Source organism: Peromyscus leucopus, chromosome 14 (assembly GCF_004664715.2).
Source record: "Peromyscus leucopus breed LL Stock chromosome 14, UCI_PerLeu_2.1, whole genome shotgun sequence".
NCBI classification, from domain to species: Eukaryota; Metazoa; Chordata; class Mammalia; order Rodentia; family Cricetidae; genus Peromyscus; species Peromyscus leucopus.
In genome coordinates this window covers 39707811-39724955 of record NC_051075.1, presented here as the reverse complement: position 1 = coordinate 39724955, position 17145 = coordinate 39707811, and the positions used below count along the sequence as shown (strand labels likewise).

Here is a 17145-nt window from a genome sequence, read left to right as displayed (position 1 = left end):
TCTTGTCGACTGGGCTTAGGTTGAGCTATTTCGAACACTCTGAGGTGTGTGTCTGGAGGGAGACTCCCCTTTGGTAGCAAAACTTTTTGGCAAATCTATGTTAATTACCTGTTGGGGTCCAGGTTTCACAGGTGAGTGTGCCCTTACCAAGCAACTTCTCTTCGCTCTAAAATACTCGAAAAGTCTGTCTTTTGGGTAAAGGATGGAGCTGACCTCCACAAGCCGCTTTCAAACTGAGATGACACCGGAAAATGTACCATTGTGTCTTCCTACCTGTATCACCCACCTGCCATGCTTTGCCCCCTTAACGGCTTCTAGTTTTAACCACCCCCTGGCATCCTATTCAGTATCTGTTTCTTTTTCACTCACTGTCCTGCCCCTGAGTTACCCAGTTCATGCCCTTGGATGTAGTTAGGAATGGAGAGTCTTGGAAGTCTTGGAACTGCAGAGGGAAGAGGGCTGGGTTCCAGTAGGAAAACATGAACTGGCAGAGAGAAGGACGCTGGAGTAGACAAGGAAAGGAGCAAGCACAGGGCGTGAGGTCCCTGTTGCCTCCTTGAACCATGTACCTGACTATGATGACTCTTGTTTGGCAAAGGTCAACTGCTAGTTTGATTACACCTCTTCCTCCATGAAGTTCAGCCTCCATAGCACAGCACACAGGTCCTGTCCCAAGAAGACCATAGACGTTTCCCTTTTACTCCCCCAGTTGCCTGTTGCCTAGAATGCAGACGCCAACAACTTCAACATTATCTTCTTGAGGTCATGTTTGCGTCCACCATAGCTCTTCTTCTCTCCTCTCCCTTCTCAGTAGTCCAGTTTGGTATACAAAGTCTTTATCAACTACCCTAGCAACGTAATTGCCGTTGAATTTCATTCTTGCATTTTGTAAAAACAGATATTTCCTTGTAATACATTTGTGTTTGCATGAGACTAAATCTTTTGGGGCAAGGACCCTTATTTGCTCTTTCCGAAAACTAAGCATTAATGGTTGAAGTTGAATTTATTAAATAAATTAATCTCTAGGTACTATATTTTCATATTGAATGGTTGTCAGCTGGGGTTGTGTCTACCCTCAAGGGGAATGTGGCAGTTTCTGGAGACCGTGTTAGTTGTTGCAGCCGGGAGAAGTGTTGCTGGCATCCAACAGGCAGGTACTGGAAATGCTGCTAAGGACTCTGCACGGAACAACTCTCACCAACAACGAATGATCTGGCCCAGACTGGGTAAGGCTGATACCAAGGAATCCTTAAATGCACGTCTATTGAGACTCTTAAGTCTCCTGTAGCAGACATTGAAATAATCCCCTGAGCACTAGTACGGACTCCAAGACCTGAGAGCATCCTAGTCATTCTTTAAGAGTTTCTCAAGCTTGTAGGTGCGTAAGCATCTCCTGGAGAGCTTGTCGAAGCACGAGCGTCTGGACCTCCTCCCAAGTGTCAAATCAGCAGATCTTGCATTGCTGACAGTTCTCCAGCAATGCTGATGATGTTGCTGGCCCCGGACCCACCGTTGCAAACAGTTGCTTTAAAGAGCACAGGTAACCGGAGGGTTGAATCAAGCGTTTGCTCCTCAAGGCCATAGCCACAGTCTAGAGATGCAACTTTGCTGGGCAGCCAGGCCTTTCCTGGTCCTGTCTCTCCCCAGTGCCTGTGGCTGGCAATGCCTTATATACCACACAAATCACATTCCAGAGGCCAGACGGTAAAAGCGGGGGAACCCCATGCATTAACCAGTTACTGTCAGAGGTTCAGGACCTTGAACAGTAGATGCCATTTTCCCTCCTAGATCCGTATGCTAGTCTTTGAGAGCATCTGTTCAGAATCGGAGCCCAGACTCAGGAATATTGAGTGTCAGCAAGACATCTATTGAAACAAGTTCGTGACATCAGTACTTTTAAAAGTGTCAAAATGTGGCCCTTGGACCATCCTCACCACCACCCATACAAATTCTTGGTTCCCACCCCAGAGCTACATCATCTGAAACAGATTGGAACCTAGTCATGTGTAGCGCGCCCTCTGGGTGTTTCTGTTGCTGACTCAAAATAACCCCCACCCTCCAAGTTTAAGAACTCCAGATGTGGACTCTTTTCCTTTCCTACCTGCGTACACCAGAGATATCCACAGCATCAGTCCCTCACAACGCCTTCCCCGTAGGGTATCTGCGCCCGACAGGAAAGAGCAAGCCCACCTCCGTTGAATCTGCCATTCGTATGCGGGGTGGTCTGGCTGTCTCTGGCATGGCAGGGTGCCGGAGGTGGACCATACCAGCCCTCAGACACGCAGACCCTGGCTGGGGCACCTCGGACTGGGAAAGGAGACGATGTGGGCTGGTTTTCTGGGGTACCCGGCTGGTGTCCCGCCCTGCGTTCCTGCGTAAACAGGCGGTTCCCTCGGCAACGCCTGGAACCCACGTCAAGGTTCCACCGGTCCCGGGTGGTGACCGCCCCGTTTCGGCCGAGCCCCACCCACTCCTCGCGGCGGCGGCCGCTCGGGTCGGCTCAGCCCTTCACCCTGCTGCGGGATGAGCAGAGCGGCGGCCCGCACGGAGCCTCATGGAGGAGCAGGCGCGGCCCCCTGGCCGGCCGCCCGCGAGCGTGGCCTTACCGGGCAGCGCGCATCCGGGCGGGGCGGTTTCCACGGCCACCGCGGCCGCGCTGTCCTTCAGCGCAGTAGCCACGGTAACGCTGGGAAACCAGAGCGATGCGGGCCGGCCGGAGGCGGCGGGGCCTCGGGGACCCGCGCCGCTGCTGTGGCACGGGGCGGCGGTGGCCGCCCAGGCGCTCGTGCTCCTGCTCATCTTCCTGCTGTCTAGCCTGGGCAACTGCGCCGTGATGGGGGTGATCGTGAAGCACAGGCAGCTGCGCACGGTCACCAATGCTTTCATCCTGTCGTTGTCCCTGTCGGACCTGCTCACCGCGCTGCTCTGTCTACCTGCCGCCTTCCTAGACCTGTTCGCGCCCCCGGGAGACTCGGGGCCCTGGCGCAGCTTCTGCGCCGCCAGCCGCTTCTTCAGTTCGTGCTTTGGCATCGTGTCCACGTTCAGCGTGGCGCTCATCTCGCTGGACCGCTACTGCGCCATCGTGCGGCCGCCGCGCGACAAACTGGGCCGGCGGCGCGCGCTGCAGCTGCTGGCCGGTGCGTGGCTGGCTGCCCTCGGCTTCTCCCTGCCCTGGGAGCTGCTTCGGGCGCCCCGGGAACCCCCGGCTCCGCAGAGCTTCCACCGCTGCCTTTACCGGACCTCTCCAGACCCCGCGCAGCTGGGCGCCGCCTACAGCGTGGGGTTGGTGGTGGCCTGCTACCTGCTGCCCTTCCTGCTGATGTGCTTCTGCCGCTACCACATCTGCAAGACCGTGCGCCTGTCGGACGTGCGCGTGCGGCCGATGACCACCTACGCGCGCGTGCTGCGCTTCTTCAGCGAGGTGCGCACGGCCACCACCGTGCTCATCATGATTGTCTTCGTCATCTGCTGCTGGGGCCCCTACTGCTTCCTGGTGCTTCTGGCTGCGACTCGGCAGGGTCAGGCCACTCAGGCCCCCTCGCTGCTCAATGTGGTGGCTGTCTGGCTGACGTGGGCCAATGGGGCTATCAACCCTGTCATCTATGCCATCCGCAACCCCAACATTTCTATGCTCCTAGGGCGCAACCGTGAGGAGGGGTACAGGACTAGGAACATGGATGCTTTTTTTCCCAGCCAAGGCCTAGGTTTGCAGACCAGAAGCCGCAATCGTCTTCAAAATGGCTGTGCCAGCAGGTTAGGGGCTTGTAGCAGGATGCCTTCCTCCAACCTGGCTAGCGCTAGCGGGGCAGGAGGGGAAGTGGTCATGTGGGCTCGCAAAAACCCAGTTCTGCTCTTCTTTGGAGAGGGTCCACCAGATCCGGTTACGGCAGTCGGCAAAGAGCACAAATCTGAAACCCGGGATAGTAGCCTCTAAGAACGGTTGGGGTGGACAGCTTGTAACAGCAAAGTTCCACCCCTTTCGTTTAGTGATGCGGGAATCCGGGGAGACTTGTGGATGTCATAAAGCTAGACATTTACAACTAAAACAGCAGAAATGGGAGGGTTACCGCTTCATTCTCAAACATAAAAGACGCAAGGGAACACCCCCTTTCTTCAAAAGTGCCGAAAAGAATGTGAAATGCAAAAACTGAAACCATCTTAAGCCACACAGCCAAGCATTGGGAGGTGTAAGCGCTAACAAGCCACAAAATAAAATTCACACTTACTGAAAAGCTCATAGTACAAGAATCATCACACTGTGAAACAAACAAAAATCATTGAACTGAACAGATTTATTCAAATACTGATTTTTTTGAATGAGTTAAGACCCTCGGATCTGTTTGAGGGGGCCCCCCTGTACTTCACCAGCATTCAACGAAACCAGATTCTGGAGTCCGACCTGCTTTGGGTGCTTAGAGCTGAGAGCTGAAACATCATCACACCGATTGGTGCCCTCCCCCGGAATTTTTGTGCGAAATTTTAAATTGAGTCTATTTTAAACAACTTCAGGATTTCTGAAAAGGTCGTTTATTACTAGATATAATTCAGTGGTCCAAAGGGCAAAATGAACGCAATGTGGTGTTTAAACAGAAGTCCAACATTATACATAAAAACCCACCTTCCTTCTAAGCCCATTTTAGCCCCCAAATCATCTGTCTTGGGAAACCACGTCCTTACTCTAAACCATTGTTCCTGTCTGATAGCTTGTGTGGATGCCACTCCAAATGCTTTCATTAAAATAATAATAATAATAACTTTCATACTAGAAAAATCTTTGTCTATTGGGGCAACTCTGTGCTTTTGTTTGTTTGTTTGTTTGTTTTTGTTTTTTGATAGAGCCCAAACTGTTATTTGAAGTCAAATTGCTTGAATAAGGTGAGTCCTGCTGAATATGTATATAGGCATGTATGTATTATACATACACCTTACATATCCAGTACTGACTGGTCTACCTATCCTTTAGCTTCCAAATGTGATTCCAACGAGGAATTCTAAAAGTAGTTTGAAAAGTATGGCCACATTCTTGGAACAGCCATAGAATGTCCTACGAGGACATACTTTCTATTTAGAAGGCTGAGTATTAATTTTTTAGCAGCAAATATTATAGTCACCATTAGAATGATAATTGGTATGGGATTACAAGATGGGTTTTAAGTCCATAGGCACAAGGTTGGAGAGATACCTCAAGAAAACTGAAAATATTTTCAGAAACTTGCAAAAACAATTTTTACAGTAATCCAGAAGCACAATCTATGCTTTGTATATGCGGAATTTCTTACACTGAATGTCACTGCAATTTTGTCCTTCCTTCCTGCTGCTTCTCTTTAATTCAGTAGTCTGTGGCAGTAGCTGAATAATCATTTTTAAAAGTATGAGAATGCATGCTATGTGAAGATTTCATTGTGAACTAGCCAGCATCATTTTTCTTGTAAAGTATTTAAGATGTCTGTTAGTGTGTCTTTGTGTGTCCGGTGAGCGCACAACATTACTTTGTAATCAAAGATGGAAATACATGATCCTTGTCTTGATGAGCAAAGGATATTTTAATTCTTCTTATTCTCCAGGTGTCACACAGTCAGAAGTCTGTAAATTATATGGATATGTTATTGCAACAGCCAATGTGGCAAGAAGATGATGAGGAAAAGCCCTCCTTTCTAAAGCCTGTTGTCATAAGGTTATAGGATTAATGCAACCAGAAGAACATTTAATGGGTACCTACTGTTTTTGCCTGACCATGTGTGAGTGTGTGTGTGTGTGTGTGTGTGTGTGTGTGTGTGTGTGTGTGTGTATGAGAGAGAGAGAGAGAGAGAGAGAGAGAGAGAGAGAGAGAGAGAGAGAGAGAGAGATTTTGGGTCATGTGAGAAAACGGAAGTCACTTCTAGTTTGAGGAGATATGATAGTCTTGTCATTATGAAATTGATAGCACAGGAATTCTGCTTCTATGTTGTAGAAAGAGTATGGGATTAGACGAAGGAGGCACGCGTGATACAAGGTGGAGGAGTGTCCCCCACGAAGAACTGAAGGAAGAATCGATACGATATGGAGTAAACCAGCCTGATGAGTGCAGGGGGTGAAATCCAACAGATTGGAAGTGACAGGGTGCTGGGTCCCAAAGAAGAAAGGGAATTCCTCTCTCCATTGTCAGGGAAAGGACATTTTAGGGAAGCAGTGGTCATGAAAGAGACGATTCCAGAAGCCATTCTGGTAGGCGTGAACAGAATCATAGCTAGTAACTAAAGAGGAAAAAGAAAAAAGTCCCGATCTAAGTAGGTGAACCGTGCATGCATGAGTGTGTGCTTGTGTGCGTGCTTGGTGTGTGCGTTTGTGCGTGCCTGTGTGTGTTGACTTTTCATTGGCAGCTGTATGGCTATTCGATGGTAGGAGTAGCATTTGCCCTGCACTCTGTTTAGCTTCAGAGCCCTAATTCCCTTATCTGTCTAATGGCGGGGAAAACAAGGGTGAGAAGTTCTGATACCGTATCCCCATCACCCTGTGTCACTTTACTTTTGCTTCGTCTAAGGGCAGTTTTCTTGGTGCTGAAGCAGCTAGCAGATGGAAACCACAGGGCCTGCCTGCAGAAGGCTTGCAGCCTCACAGAGAGCCTTGCACTTTGTTAAGAACCATCCACAATCAGGACCCCTTAGCCGAGGGGAAGAGAGAGCGTGTCCTTGCAGAAGCGTTTATTTCATTTGGGCTGCAACAGTAACAGTAGTCACTACTCAGCAGCTGTGTACATTGGCCTGCTTAGTTTTTAGTTTCATGGCAGCCTTGTGGGTAGGGTACTGTCCTTTACCCTGACTCACAGATGAGAAATCTGAGGTGCAGAGGTGTGTGATCTGTCTGAGGTCGTACAACCAGCAAGCATTAAATGCAAGATTCGTATCTGAAAAAGTTTCCCATAAGTCCCTTTGACCCCTGTGCCACACCACCCCTCTCATTTATAGAAGACAGTGGGAACAAAAAAGATAGACAGCTATCAGAGGAATAGAAAGTGGGTATCATAAATTTAAAAGAAATGATATGTTTAATGTGGAGAACAGCTGTGTAAAATATGTGGAGTTTTGTTTGGTTTTTTAATGTATGAAGCCATTTCAAGCAGTTCTTTTTCTGAAATAATCCCAATCCTTGGGCTAATGGTCCCAGTCATCCATATTCTCCATGCCTCCTCCAGAGGAGAGGAGCAGAATTGGAGAAAAGATTTAGGATCTCCTTGATTAGACCCTATGAACCCAGACTCTGTAATCCTACCTCGGACCTTCTACCCTGCGCCCTTAGGAACTTTTCCACTTGTCAACTCACCCTTCCTACGTTTGTGACCTTTCAGTATACCCTTAACCATTTCATCAACCCTATCGTCTTGTAAGATTACATTTTTACTTGTATGTATGTGTGTATACATGTATATGTATATGTGTGTATATATATGTACATACACACACACACACACACACACACACACACACACACACACGAATATAAAGATTGATATTTCAGTCACTAACCTGGACTTACAGCACTTCTCAGAAACTAGGCCCATCTTCAGCCTCAGGAATTTCATTCTCTCAATCATTCTTTCCTTGGGCATCCTCAGCCTTACTTCTCCACCAAATCCCATTCATGAACACCCAAAGTACATTCTATCTCTCACTCAAGAAGGGAAAAATGTTTCCCATCTGTCTTAGTTACTTTTATATTGGTGTGATAAGACGCCATAACCAAGGCAACTTATAAAATGAGTTCAATTTGGAGTTCATGGTTCCAGAGGGTTAGAGGTCATGACCATTATGGGGAGCATGGCAGTAGGCAGACATGGAGCTAAAGCAGTGGCTTTATTTCCTGATTCATAAACAAGAAATAGAGAGAGCTAACTGGGAATAGCCGTGGGCTCTTGAAATCTCAAAGTCCTTCCCCAGTGACAAACCTCCTCCAACAAGGCCACACCTCTGAATCCTTTCCAAACAGTTCCACCAACTGGGACCAAATATTCAAACATATGAGCCTATGGGGACCATTCTCATTCAAACCAACACACTAGCTCTCCTGCTCCCTTGTTCTTCTCTGTCCTCTCTCTCCTCTCCTCTCCTCTCTTCCTCCTCTCTCTTCTCTCTGTCTCTCCTTTCATCCATGAGACAAACTCATCAAAACAATTGTCTATCACTTTACAGTTGATCTAAGTCACAATCCACAGTTTTAGGACACAAGAAAGTCATTATTTTTCTGCAACTCAATGTTTCTCTAATCCTTTATTCTATCTGAAACATGAGTTCAGGGATAGGGACTTATTCACTGTCAGTGTCTGGTGGGCATTATTCGCCACTGGTCACCCATCCATGGTGTCTTTGGGGCATCCATCAATCTGCCTCTGGTCTTTCACCCATTGTTGCTGCATAATCATACCCTGAATTCTCTTAGTATTGATCTAAAGACATAACAGAAGATGATGGGATGCTTCTTCAAGAAAGTTTACTGAAGGGAGAGAATTATTAAATCTGCAGCACTCGAATTATGCCCCAACCTCTTTCTGCTGTCAGATCAGTCTAACATCAGACATTCTACTGACCCCAGGTAGGACTTTCCAAGAGTGCATGGCTCTCGTCTCCCCCAGCTCTTGGAATTACTATGATAATTACTATAATTCCGGAAAAGGGAAAGTCCTGCATTCTCAGCTCCTCAGCCCTCTGATGAACTAAGGTCCAGGAGAGTGCAGCCAAGAAGTTGGTTCTTCTACCTCAGCCTCCAAGGCCTGATGTTTCACCTCAGTTGTGCTAAATCAAGAATAAGGAGAGCCACGGTTGTTTCCAGCTCAGCTCCCTTTTCGGACGGAGCCCTAATTCTAGTATAGGCAACCTGGCAGACTACTTTTAATGCACGGCCCAACCTACACTAAGATTTCACTGTAGAGGAAGAGGGCCGCTCTCCCTGCCCAGCTTTGGACCCGCAGCTCTCCCTCTCTGGGCTTCAGCACTATAGCTCAGAGAATTTGTCCAGGGATCAAGATAGGCTAAAGACATAGAGAGTTCCGAAGTCCTCCTCGAAGGAGTCAATGTTGTTTGAAGCAGAATCTAGGTAAGCTCAAGTCTAACAGCATTTTTTAAACCAATGAGCATTGAAGTAAACAAAAGGGCTACTCGATTCCTAAAAGATGGGCCAGCGAAGTTACCACAGAGAACCAGGAAAAGAGGCCTGGCAGAAGACGCCTCCTGAGGGCTACTATTAGAACAAACACTGTAGCCAAGTGGTGGTGGCGGCGGCGGCGGTGGCGGTGGCAGTGGCGCACGCCTTTAATCCCAGCACTCGGGAGGCAGAGCCAAGCGGATCTCTGTGAGTTCAAGGCCAGCCTGGTCTACAGAGTGAGTTCCAGGAAAGGCACAAAGCTACACAGAGAAACCCTGTCTCAAAAAACAAAACCAAAAAAGAACGAACACTTTAACAACTAACTCCCTGTGTACTAAGATTGTGGAGCAATTTATACCTAAATAAATTAAAAAAAAAAATAGAGCAATTATCAAATTTAGTGGTACCAAATCATTAGATGTGATCAGATAAAGGAACAGAGATTCTTACCAAGACCACGGTCATCTATGAACATGACTACACTCAAGGAATACTACCCGAGGCTTCACACAGCAGGGCAAAAAGCCTGGCCCAAAGCAGTCCAGACAGTTACTAAATAAACGGGCAAGTAACAACAAATGATGCTTTGAACAGCTGCTGGATTTTCCCAAGATTCCCAGATCTTCTCCCCGACTGTGTCTAAATGTCCTGCTTGCAACAGCAGATGCATGGGAAATGTACAGAAACAAAAAGTATAAACTGTACCTGGCACTGGAGAGCGAACAACAGAGACTGCCTGTGAGAAGGACCGGATTTCAGATTTCACAGACGGTTGTCAATGCAGCCATCAGAAATGTGTTCAAAGAATTCGTTCTTAAAAACCTGGTCTTTGACCGAGCATGGTGACACTTGCCTTTGATCTCAGCACTCAAGAGGCAGAGGCAGGCTAGTCTCTGAGTTTGAGGCCAACCTGGTCTACCTAGTGAGTTCTGGGCCAACCAAGGCTATGTAGAGAGGTCCTATCTCAAACAGCAACAACAACAACAACAAAAATCTGGGTTAAAGAAGTAAAAGAAGGCATATTGACAATTTATTGCCATTATGAACTATTGGTAGAGATAGAAACCATTGAAAAGACACAGTGATAGGATGACCTATTCAAGATACAGAAAAGAGAACCTGCCAATCAAGAGTCTGATTTTCTACTGACCCTGTTGTCAGGGATGCGGGTGAACCAGTCTTGAGGGTGTGAGAGCAGGAGAGCCAGCCCCGCTCCCTCTCATGTTCCCATGACAGCAGTCGGGAGAAAGGGCCCTGCATCTTGCCTGGGCAAAATAGCAGAGCTGGCCCTGGCGATGAGTGACAGAGACAGATCTGAGGGCCAGAGAGCAGGAGAACTAGCCTCAAATGCCTGCTGTAGCCTGCACTGGGTGGATTAGCCAAGGCACTGTAGTAGGTGAGGGAAAGTTAGTGAGCTGACCAAGCCAGTTACCTCCCAGGCCCAGAACCAGGGCTATGAGTGGGCCCACCCTAACATCCACTGAATCTGTGAAATGTTGGAGCATGTGAGGAGGATGAACCTACAAATCCAAAACAAGAGGATCTCCATGACACAGGACAACAAGAAATCCAAGAGGAGCCCCAATGAGAGCCCATTATTGGTGGTGTAGCAGAAACCAGGGGCCTCTAGCCAGACCAAGGACTCCTGGCAATGAACACTTGCAAATAAAGATGACCAGACTAAAGGGTAAACTGTGTGTCTCAAGGGGGCACACTATAGTTTCCACAAGATTCTTTTTTTTGTTTTTGTTTTTGTTTTGGTTTTTCTTTTAAATTTGGCTTTGTTTTGAGGGGTGGAGGTTGCAAGGACAGAGGGAAGATTTGAGGGGACAGGGAGATAAGTGGGATTGGGATTGGAATGCATGATGTGAAACATGTAAAGAATCAATAAAAGTTAAAAAAAAAAGTCTGATTTTCATCCCATCAACGCCTGCTTTTAGGCAAAGATTTTTTTTTTTTTACTTTTTTTTTTAACGTTAATGTAAGCATCCTTAATCACTTCCTTCTTGAATATAAAAGTTAGCAAACTGCACTGCTCTGTGCATTGCTGTTTTTCAGTTAACACAGTATCTTGGCAATGGCTCCATAGGAGGATCTTGAAAGTTTCCATGCTTGTTCCGTTGTGTTAGTTTAATTTTCTCTTTAACAGCTACGTGGTGTTCTAGGTCTTTGAGGACATAGCTGTCACTCCGAAGGCAAAAGGCTCTGTCCCCTGACACACGTACTTGGGCTGCTCTCTACTCCCAAATACCACGCCAGGGCTCCTCTATTTGTTGGTCAGTCCCACAGTCTCCAAGCTTTCCCGGGTCTCATGGCGGTTTGTTCTACCCATGTGCAGCTCATAAATCTATGCCAAAGGCATATGGAAAACTCTCATGAAGAATTTTGTTTCTCACTAACCCAGGACGCCCTTCTCTCCGAGCCTCTAGTTTACAAGTGCCAGTGGCTTGGACTGCCCTGAGAGAATGTGCAATACTTATTTCTCCTTTTTCCCTTTCCATAGTCTATTGGAGAAATTATTTTGGCCACTCCACATAGTTAAAAGGATATTTATTTAATGGCGTAACTCACAAATTAAGTAATGGGTAGGTCTCAGGGTCTGGGGAAGGTGTATTGCAATCCAGCGGTGTTCTCCGGAGCTCTGCACAGTCCACCTTTCACCGTTCAGCATCCCGGCACCGAGAGAGCACACAGAGAGAGCGCTGGCCCATCCAGCTCTCGGGTCCCCAGGCGCCTCCCCTCACCCCGCCTCGTAGGCGTGACAGTTGCCAGAGTCTCAATGGGGGTTGGAACTTCCAGATCCAAGCTGGAATGGCTACCCACTACATCTCCCCCTTTTTGTCTAAATAAGAAGGTTCTAAACTAATACAAGACTATATACAAAGGAATGGTTATCAAATATTGTCCAGGAGTAATGAGAGATAATGACCTAGATAAGATGTAACTACAACCAATGCAAACAATATCAAGCAAGAAACACATACTAAAATCCAGAGAAGTATAGAGCATAGGTAAACGGCATGTTATAAAGATCATTCAAAGGTGTCCTATCCTAAAGAACCTGAATCTAATACTTAATATGTTCTATCTAAGATATTATATATACTAAGTTGTAACTATAACTGCTAGTCTTCAATCCCATCAAAGACCTGAGAAGGAACATAATGATACCTGAGAAATGGTAGATGGATGCAAGCAACTTTCAGGAATCTTGCAAGAGTAGACCAAGACAGCTGGCAGCCTGGACAGTCACCTAATCGTTTCTCAGCATTGTTGGTGCATTCAAATTGGCTACAGGCCTAGAGTATCTGACAGACCATTTTCAGAAGCAGGATTTCTGAAAGACCATCTTACCCTGTCTTGGCAGAGTACAGTGGTCGCTTTCCTTGTGTCCCGCTTGTCCAGAAAGGACAGCATTGCATTTGTACTGTCTCAGTCAGTAGAGCATGAGACTCTTAATCTCAGGGTCGTGGGTTCGTGCCCCACGTTGGGCGCCAGATATTGGAGAAATTATTTTGGCCACTCCACGTAGTCCTCTTGTGCCTTCTCCATACTCCCTTAGTACCTCCCCTCCCCCACAAATGGTGCTCTTTCTACATCTGTGTCATGGACATGCTGTTTTGAGTCTGTCTGATCTCCCTTAACATGACCTCCAGCTTCCTCCATTTTTTACTGCAAATAATTTTCCTTCTGTGTAACTGAAAAAAAAACTCCATTGTGCAGAGGTACCACATTTTCCTTATCCATTAACCTACTGATGGGCATCTCCACTGATTCCATATCTTGGCTCTTGTGAATAATGATGTAATATTAGAACATGGATGTGCAAGTTCCTCTTTAGGATGCCAACTTACATTCCTTCGGGTAAACTCCCAGGAGTGTGATAGCTGAGTCACATAGTTGTTCTCTTTTTTATATTTATCCATACTGAGTAGCTGAGCTAGTTTTCATTACCACCAACAGTGTATAATCGTTCCTCTTTCCTCACCTCTTTGCCAGCATCTGTTGTTGCTTGCTTTCTTCTTCTTTAGCTGAAAATACATTTTTCATATATTATATTCTGATCATGATTTCCCCTCCCTGTCTCCTCCTAGATCCTCCCCACCACCCCTCCCATCCAACCCCAACCACCTTTCTCTCTCCACTTAAAAAATAAACAGGCAAATAAAACAAACAACAAAGCAGAATTTAAAAAAAAAGTACAAGAAACACACATAAAGAGACACATATATGAACAAAGAAAACCCATAAAAGCATAAAGTTAGAAATAATAATATAAAAAATGACTGGCAAGATTTAAAAAAAAATGTCCAAACAAAGCATTGTGGAAGAAAAATATACAACAATACCGTTGACTTCATTTTGCACTGGCCATCTACTGCTGCATGTGGGACCCGCCCTAAAGCGTGCTTTAAATACCCAGCGAGACTCCATCGGAGGAAACTAATTTTTCCTTTGCAATTGGTTGCCAGTTGGAGATAGCTCCTGGGCTAGGCAAGGGTGCTCACGTCCTCCTCCTCCAGAGTCCTGTTCCAGCAGAGTCCTGGAACCTAAGGAGGAAGTGTGGAATCGCAGAAGTAATAAGACTTACACAGAGATGATGCATCCAACTCTGTTGCTGCTCTTATGAGTAAGCTTGCTTTATTTATACACAGAAAAATGAAAGCATTGTGCTGTGCTCACAAGCACTCCGGTGTGATTACGGCTTCTAAGGAATTTCCTGATAGTATCATCTTGATTCTGAAACCTCACTTTCCACCTCCCTTCGAGGGTCTATTAGTTCTCATAGCTCAGTACTCATTAACTTTAAGCAAGAAGCAGCATTTAGCATTTGAAAGGTCAGTGAGTCTATTTTTCAGGCATGAATTGGCTGGCAGCTCTTGTGGTCACAAGGTGAGAGCCAGGGTCAGGTTCAATCTGGACAAGGAGCTTTTAGTTCTCATGAATTTATTTTATTTTATCTCTTATGCAATACTTGAATACTGGTAGCCTATTTTTCTATGCTAATCATTTAGTTTTCTATGAGTATCTGTTATACAATAAGATACTTCTCTGACTATCCTTTCTAAAAAGAGAAGATCTTTATTCTTTTTTTTTTTTTTGATCCTTTCACACCATCCTTTGTCTGTATAAGACAATGGAGGATGGAGCCACTCTGTTTCTTTTATACAATCGGTGCCTTGAAGAGCAAACTAAGTCCTTCCTAGCAATTGACATGTTACATGTCTTGGGAACTTAGCTATTATGATTGAAACAACACAACTCTATCCTCTCTTGACTAGTCTCTGATCTCAGCTATGGCAGCTTTGGTACTTGGGTACAATAGATGCAATCAGAATCTTCTGTATAAGATGTTCCCATTAATTCTGAAAACTATCTGGCTGTCTGCATTTTTGTTAACTCTCTCAAGATAATCGTCAGGACACAGGGGGATAACATTGCAACTACAGGGGGAGGTCAATCATTTGGAGGGGACTATAGTTTCACTATACTTGGGAATTTGCTTAGGGGAAATTGAAATCCGAACTATCTATGTTTTCTCATGCAACCTTGGTTCTTCAGAAGTCCTGGGGTCAGGCCAATTTTTATTTTTATTATCTTGTATTTTTCCTTTCATAGTCATGAAAATATTATGCTGTCACACAACAAAGAAACCCCAATAGTCCTGTTATGGCAATACATGTGAACATACAGACCAACAAACGCATGTGGGGGTGGGGGTGGGGTGGCAGGACAATCCAGGCAGGGCCTTGCCAAACAGCCGTGCTGATAGAGGAGCTGTCAAGGTCACACTCCTGTGACATTCCCAGAGACTGCATGGCCACCGCCGCCACACTTTTCCCGTCTCAGCACTGGGATTCCATCTGGCTTTAACCTGTGCGAGGCCTGTGCATGCTGCCACAGTCTCTGAGAGTTTATAAGTGCTTCGGTTCTGTTGTGTCTGGAAGACACTGTTTCCTCAGTGTCCTCCATCCCCTCTGGCTCTTACAGTCTTTCCACCCCCTGTTCTGCAGTGTTCCTTGAGCCCTGAGGGGAGGGATTTGATGAAGACATCCCATTTAGGGCTGAGTGTTCCAAGGTCTCTCACTCTGCACATTGTCCAGTCCTGGATCTCTGTCTTAGTTCCCATCTACTACAGGAGGAAGCTTCTCTGACGGTGGCTGAGTGAAACATAGATCTGTGGGTACAAGAGAGTCATCTGGAGTCATTTTATTGCTATGCTCCGTTACCAGAACAGTAGTGTTTGGTTTTCCCGTGGGTCAATGGCCTGTTGAGTCTCAGGTTCTCGGCCACCCAAGCAGTGTCAGGGATAGGTTCCGTCTCATGAAGTGGGCCTTAAACCCAATCAGATAGTGACTGGTTCCTCCCACAGGCTTTGCGCCATCATTGCACCAGCATATCTTGTAAGTAGGTCACTACTGTAGATCAAAGGGCTCGGGGTTTGAATGAGAATGGCCCCCACATATTCATAGATTTGAATACATGATCATCAGGGAGTGGCACTATTTGAAAGGATGAGGAGGTGTGGCCTTGTTGGAGGAAGTGTGTCACCGGGAGTGAGCTTTGAGGTTTCAAAAGGCACAGTGCAAGCCTAGAGTCTCTCTCTTTCTGCTGCCTGCAGATCTAGATATAGAACTCTCAACTACTTCTCCAGCACCATGTCTGCCTGTGTGCCGCCATGCTCCCCACCATGATGATAATGGACCACACCTCTGAACTGTAAGCAAGCCTCAGTTAAATGCTTTCTCTTATGAGTTGCTTGATCATTGTGTCTCTTCCCAGCAATAGAACACTGAGTAAGATGAAGGGTTCGTAGCTGAGGTTGGTGTTTATCTTTCTCCTCTTATAGTGGGAGAGTACCTTCCATAAATACTAGTCAGTAGGGGTGAAGGCTCTGGTTAGGTCCCAGCTCAGCTTCTCCACGTTCAATGAGTTGTATAGGTGTTATGCTCAGCAATACTTTTAATTATATTTTTAATATTAATATTAATATTTTATTATGTTTTTTATATGTTCAGCAAAACCCATCAGTTTTTGGAGAGCAACCGATGGCCTTGTCAATGGCCTGAGTTATTTGGGGGCTTCCATGGGCCCCTTTGGCCAACAACTCAATTAGATGTAACCCATTCTTGGCGCTGAAGATTGCATTTAGTGGCAAAAGATGTCTGTCTAGTTGGGGTTTTATCTCCCCCATTATTTGTTTACCCCATTTAGATTTCTTTCATATATAATATACTTTATATTTATGTTTATCTATAACTTATATATAATATAATTTATAATACAATATAATATGAATATATATAAGAAGCTTCTACTGCATTAGGTTTCCACAGAACCCCTCAAATGGTCCTTAGTGTTAGCTGTCCCTCCCCATATTCCTTCCCTTCTCCACCTCTTCTCTCCTCCTTCCCAGTTAATCCTCCTGTTCCAGTCCTCCTGACCCTGTCTCTTCATCACTATCTGTCCTCTATCCCCTTCTCTGGGAGATACTCTCCTCCCTCCCAGTCCCTTTCTCTATACCTAACTTCTATGATTGTACAGATTGTAGCATGGCTAAGGAAGGTTTAAAAGCTAACATCTACATATAAAAGAATAATACACACAATACATGTCTTTTGGGTTTGGGTTACCAGTCTCAGTATGATTTTTTTTTCTAGGTTCGTCATTTGCCTGCAAAAGTTATGATTTAGCTTTTTTTTAAAACAGCTGAGCAATATCCCGTTGTGTAAATGTACCACATTTTCTTTATCCATTCTTCTGTTGAGGGAATCTAGGCTATTTCCAATTTCTATTATGAATAGAGCAACAATGAACATGGATGAGCAAGTGTCTCTGTAGGATGCAGTCCTTTGGGTATATGCCCAAAAGTGGCCTAGATGAATCTTGAGGTAGCTCTATTCCCAGCTTTAGGAGGGGCAGCCACACTGATTCCCATAGCAGCTGTACAAGTTTGCACACCCATCGACAACAGACGAGTGTTTCCCTTACTCCACATCCTCAGCAGCATGAGTTGTTATTTGTTCTGTT

At 45.8% G+C, this 17145-nt stretch overlaps 1 protein-coding gene and 1 long non-coding RNA gene across 3 annotated transcripts in view; one reads left to right on the top strand and one right to left on the bottom strand.

Annotated features, from left to right (window-relative positions):
* The first annotated feature begins 2528 nt into the window (after positions 1–2528).
* On the top strand, positions 2529–5668 carry Gpr135 (G protein-coupled receptor 135). The gene has a single exon (XM_028858308.2). It carries the CDS (start codon positions 2555–2557, stop codon positions 3932–3934), a length of 1380 nt encoding a protein of 459 aa, XP_028714141.1. The 5' UTR covers positions 2529–2554; the 3' UTR covers positions 3935–5668.
* Positions 5669–12607: 6939 nt separating this feature from the next.
* The window catches only part of LOC119088986, a 36921-nt gene continuing 32383 nt past the window's right edge, over positions 12608–17145 (bottom strand). For both annotated transcript variants that reach the window (XR_005092747.1, XR_005092748.1), the window contains 2 exons: positions 13464–13664; positions 12608–13145 (listed from right to left, as the gene is read on the bottom strand). This is a non-coding gene — a long non-coding RNA (uncharacterized LOC119088986). The remainder of the gene's footprint in view (positions 13146–13463; positions 13665–17145) is intronic.

Bases quoted from the DNA above. Each gene is read 5' to 3' on its own strand.
- Gpr135 (XM_028858308.2), top strand. From the start codon at position 2,555: ATGGAGGAGCAGGCGCGGCCCCCTGGCCGGCCGCCCGCGAGCGTGGCC.